This window comes from Lipotes vexillifer, unplaced genomic scaffold (genome assembly GCF_000442215.2).
Source record: "Lipotes vexillifer unplaced genomic scaffold, Lipotes_vexillifer_v1.1 scaffold899, whole genome shotgun sequence".
NCBI lineage: Eukaryota > Metazoa > Chordata > Mammalia > Artiodactyla > Lipotidae > Lipotes > Lipotes vexillifer.
In genome coordinates this window covers 675,773-680,908 of record NW_006784311.1, presented here as the reverse complement: position 1 = coordinate 680,908, position 5,136 = coordinate 675,773, and the positions used below count along the sequence as shown (strand labels likewise).

The 5,136-nt window shown below is 56.5% G+C and overlaps 1 protein-coding gene across 1 annotated transcript in view; it reads left to right on the top strand.

The window, feature by feature from the left end:
• Positions 1 to 1,772: 1,772 nt before the first annotated feature.
• The window catches only part of IRAK1 (interleukin 1 receptor associated kinase 1), a 10,877-nt gene continuing 7,513 nt past the window's right edge, over positions 1,773 to 5,136 (top strand). The window contains exons 1-2 of the mRNA XM_007456672.1: positions 1,773 to 1,809; positions 3,001 to 3,120. Coding sequence (XP_007456734.1) covers positions 1,773 to 1,809; positions 3,001 to 3,120 — 157 coding nt within the window. The remainder of the gene's footprint in view (positions 1,810 to 3,000; positions 3,121 to 5,136) is intronic.

Genomic DNA, 5,136 nt, shown 5'->3' with positions numbered 1-5,136 from the left:
GGAATGGCACTGCCTGGTCCCCTTCGATCTCTGGGTGGGGCAGCTGGAGTCCATGGGGGTGCCCTGGTCCCCCCACGCCTTCCAGCGACCCGGTCCGAGTGATGGTATGTGGAGAGCCGGCTCAGCAGGCCTCCCCACCGGCAGGGCCCCCGCTCTGCCGAGTCTGGGGGCTGGAGGGGAGGCAGAAGGCCGTGTCTTGTCTCTGAAAGTGTGAGCCGTCCCAGGTAGAACACCAGGGGCCCCGGAACCACTCGTGAGGTTCAGGGGCCCCTCCAGGGGGTAGCGAAGGCTCCAGAAATGTCCCTTCCTCTTCTCCTCCAACCTATGAGTATTGCATTTGCTTTTGTAATTCTTAATGAGCAATATCTGCTAGAGAGTTTAGCCGTAACAGTTCTTTTTGATCATTTTTTTTAAGTAATTAAAAAACACCAAAAAAAAATAAATCCAGAAACTCGTTCTTCCAAAGCAGAGAGCATTATAACCACCAGGGCCAAAAGCTTCCCTCCCCGCATCATTACTTAACTTCTGAGGCCTGAATCCAAAAGAGAAACACTCGTAGGCCATTTGGGTGGCCAGGCTCCCCTCGGGCCCCTCGGAGGACCTGGGTGGGGGCAGTTCCGGGCCCGGCCTGGGGGCTCGCCCCCGCCTTCGTTCAGTATTAGCGGTGGGTCCCTGCCTGCTCTCCCACCCAGCCCGGGGCCGGGGGCAGAGGAGGCCGCCCCCGCTGCTGTCCGGCCTCGCAGGTGGGTGTCCGCGTTGTCTGCGCGCATATGCTTTCTGCCCGAGATCTGAAATCAGCGCCGAGTTAGCCTCACCCGGTGACCTCTCTCGCCCTGCCCGCCCAACGCAGCAGGGCCCACCCAGTTCAGTGTTTCTGGGGAGCTGGACGGTGGAGTGCAAAAGGCTTGCAGAACTCGAAGCCTGCTCCTTCCCTTGCTACCAAGGCCTCCTTTTCCGTTTGAGTTGTCACTGCTTCAATCAATAACAGCCGCTCCAGAGTCAGTAGTTGATGAATATATGACCAAATATCACCAGGACTGTTACTCAGTGTGTGCCGAGCCCTCTCCTCGCGCTGGGCTCCGTGTACCCGGACACTGTAACGTGTGCTGTGTTTGCGCTCCTCCCCCTCCTCCTCCACTCTCCCCTCGTCTCTCTGGGGTTTTTCTGTTTGGGTTTGGTTTGGTTTTTATTTCTCCTTTTGTGTTCCAAACATGAGGTTCTCTCTACTGGTCCTCTTAACTGTGGTGTTGAGGCTTATATTTGTGTAATTTTTGGTGGGTGAAAGGAACTTTGCGAAGTAAATCTCTTCTGTGTTTGAACTGAAGTCTGTATTGTAACCATGTTTAAAGTAATTGTTCCAGAGACAAATGCTTCTAGACACCTTTTCTTTACAAACAAAAGAATTCGGAGGGAGGGGATGGTAACTGAGAGGAGAGGGTCTGTCCTTTTTCCCCAGGAGGGGAGATCCAAAGACAGAACCCCTGCCCAGATCAGCCAGAAGCCACCCAAAGAAGTTAAGCCTAAAGCCAACGGACCGAATAGCTGACGTGCTGCCATTTGCAAAGTCAGAGCAAAACCAGGTTTTGTTCCACTCAGTGAATTCTTTTGCGCACCCCCCCCCACACACCAGATTATTAGCATCATTATTATTTTTTAAGGACAGACAAGGTTGATGTTCTTGCAAGGGGAGCCAGGAGGGGTGTGAGCAGAGCCAGCTTCGCCTCAGTGGGAGAAGGCTGGGGTGGGCCTGGGGGGCGGGGCTCAGCTAGAGGATGGCCATCTTCCTGGAGACCTCCACCGTGGCCACAGGTCAGGTGTATGTTGACAGGGCATTACTGTTCAGGGTGGGCATTACTGTTCAGGGCACCATCATCACATCCCACCCCATCCCGCAGTGCACGACACTAACGTGACCTCTCGATTCCCCTGCTTTCCCGGACGAGAAGATGATGGTGGAGGGGGGCGCACTCCCTTTACTGTCATCCGATCCCCAGCAAAATTTGGACATGAGAAACTCCCTTCTTGTTTCATGGCAAAACCCGATCCTCCTCAAAAAAGCCGTTTACCTCCCATTGTTTAGGGCTGATGGAACAGGGACGGACGTGTGCTCCCTTAGCGCCCGGGGGGGGGGGGCCCTCCTCTGAAAGGCAAGGACAGTGCTGACCCTAGTGACCATTTGTGCATGGGGCTTAGGAGCGGGAAGAACCAGGCACGGTTGCTGCCCCCTCCTGAGTCACAGGGACACAGGTCGCCCTGTGCAGAGGGAGCTGGCTCCAGCCCCGAAGCCCAGAAGCCCAGAAGCCTGACCAAGGGCGGGAGAGGTGTGCGTGGGGCGTGGGGAGCCGCCCAGGACAGACTTGGCTGGAGATGTCTCCAGAAGCCCTCTATTGCATTCACCTTCAGTTTTTGTGTTTTGGGACAATTACTTTAGAAAAATAAGTAGGTCGTTTTAAAAACAAAACATATTGATTGCTTTTTTGTAGTGTTCAAAAAAAGGTTCTTTGTGTATAGCCAAATGACTGAAAGCACTGATATATTTAAAAACAAAAGGCAATTTATTAAGGAAATTTGTACCATTTCAGTAAACCTGTCTGAATGTACCTGTATACGTTTCAAAAACACCCCCCCACTGAATCCCTGTAACCTATTTATTATATAAAGAGTTTGCCTTATAAATTTACATAAAAATGTCCGTTTGTGTCTTTTGTTGTAAAATCAAGTGATTTTTTCATAAGGTTCTTCTACTATCTGCAAAGATGGGCAGCACGCAGTTTTATTTTATTTTTGTAAGTTTTTTAATGCGTGTGAAAGCCAAGAACACTCAGCATGCGTTTCTAAATGGCGCGTTCTGTTGGGAAGTGCTGTATCCTGTGCTGTTAGCATTCTCGATAAACCTCTCTGTGAAAGTGACTCCAGGTCTGGGCTTTCATTATCAGACAGCTCCTAGGACAGCACGGTGGTGCATCTCCTGATCCACTCTGGCTGTCCCCGAACACGCAGAAGCCAGCCGCTTTCGGGGGCGGCCACGGGAGGAAAGGGCAGCCTGCGCCCCGCACCGGCCCCTCTCGGGGCTCCCCGAGGGCCAGGGCAGGGCCATCCCCTCGTCCTGGATGTGCCAAGGTGCTTTTGGAAACCCCCCACCCCCTCACCCCCAGCTCCGACGACTCTGGCGCCTCCTGCCTGAGACCCTCCCATGGCCTCTGCTGACCTGGCTCCGGCTGCCCGTGTTCCCTGGCTTCCCGTGAGGCTGTGGGCGCTCAGGAGCTGGCGACATCCCCACAGCCGTCCTCCATCAGGCTGTCGATGGCCTGAAGCAGACGACAGGTGCTCAGAGTCCAGAATCACAGGCACATGTGGACACACCTACTCGGAGGAGCACTAGACAGTCCTGGCCTGGAACATTAAAACGAAGGGTTGAAATTCGCCCTGTGTGCGTACTGAGCATCCCTCGGGTGCCAGGGCTGTCCCAGGAGCTGCAGTCCAGCAGTGAGCAAGTAAGACCAAGCAAGTCCCTGTTCCCTCAGTGTGTGCGTGCCCAATAATTTCCCATACTCGGCTTGGTACTCTCGGTAAGGGCTGTCCCCGTGGGAAGCCACTGGGGCTCAGGGTGTGGCTGGCCTCCTCTTTGGGAGTGGCCGGCGTTGGCTGCAGCTTCTAGGAAGAGGCTGCAACGGAGGCCCATCTTGGGCGGACCTGTTTTCTGGAAAGAGCCCTAAATAAGTCTGTGGATGGACAGCCTGGGGGCGGGGAGGGGGGTAGTAGCCCTCTGGGGTCAGGATCCAGAGGGCAAGGGGCGTGGCCAGGGAAGACCTGCTGCCTTTCAAGCGTGCATCCAGCTGGAGAAACAAAAGAGGAAGCCACCCTTACTGCTTTGGGCGGGGGGGGGGTCTTCCCCCATCTGGTGGGGGAGGCAGATGAGTGCCGAGGCTGAAGGAGGACGCACCAGGGATACCAGGCATAGCAGGGGCTGAGGGCAGCTCCGCCCGAGGGGCCCGGGGGCTCTCAACCCAGCTTCTACCTGAGGAGCTGCTTGAGCTCCACCTTCACGTGAGGGCCACGGAGCTATAGGTGCAAACTCGTGGGTGCGGGAGCCCCGGCGCATTCTTGGAACCCCAAGGAGTTCTGGATGGCTTAAGGCTGCTGATGTGTGCAAAGAGCCAGACAGAGGTGGGCAGGAAGGGGCCACATCGTGACAACGGTGGAGGCCGTGCGGAAAAGCCGGGATCCCATGGGAGGGCTTCGGGAACTGAGGGACGGTCTTAAGCAGGAAGTCGGTGTGGAGTGATTTGTCCCTAAGGAAGGCCCCTCAGGCAGAGATGAGGCAGGGAAGCCTCTGGGAAGCCAGTTGATCTAGGTTCATCTAGGCAGGAGGTAGTAGGGGGCAGTGGGCCTGTGGGGAAGAGACGGACTCCAGAGAAGTTCAGGGGGGTGACAGGAAAATGGTGGCTGCTGCAGCAGGGTAGGGAACAGAGAGTCCAGAGACGTCAGCAGCTGCGGAGCCTGGTGGGACGAAGGTGGGGAGACGTCACGCCGGGAGCGGAGCTTGGTGCCTGGTGACTGCTTCAGAAAAGAGAGTGGGAGCAGCCGGAGCCTGCCGTCCTCACGTGTGACAGGAGAGGAGGGACAGCCAGAGCCGAACGCCTGTTTCTAAGACATGCAAACACGTTTCATGCGCTAGCGGGGAGGAGCCCGTGAAGAAGGAAAGATGGCAGATACTGCAAAGACCTAACAATCGCTGGAGCAGGTTCCTGAAGCAGCGGAATAGATGGCATCCAGGGCCCAGGAGGTGGGTGGAGATGCTCTGAGCTTCCAGACCATTCTTCTTGCACCCGGCCTCACGGCCAGCTGAGGGGAGTCGGCCGGGGAGGCTTCGTGTGACACCATCTGACCCTGTCCCACCTGGATCTCTTGACCACTCTCCACAGCCTCCCGCATGAAACCGAAACTTCTGAAGAGGACCTCCCAGCGTCTCTCACAAGGCCCGCTTCTAGCCCTTCTGGAACGCCTGCGTCGTGCCCGTCGTCGGGCCGACAACCGCTCTCCTCCAGCCCTCGGGGCCCTGCTCAGACGGCTCCTCCTCCCGGCAGCTCGCCCCGCCCCGCCCTCCTCGCCGGGCCCAGGGGCGCTGCCTCCGCC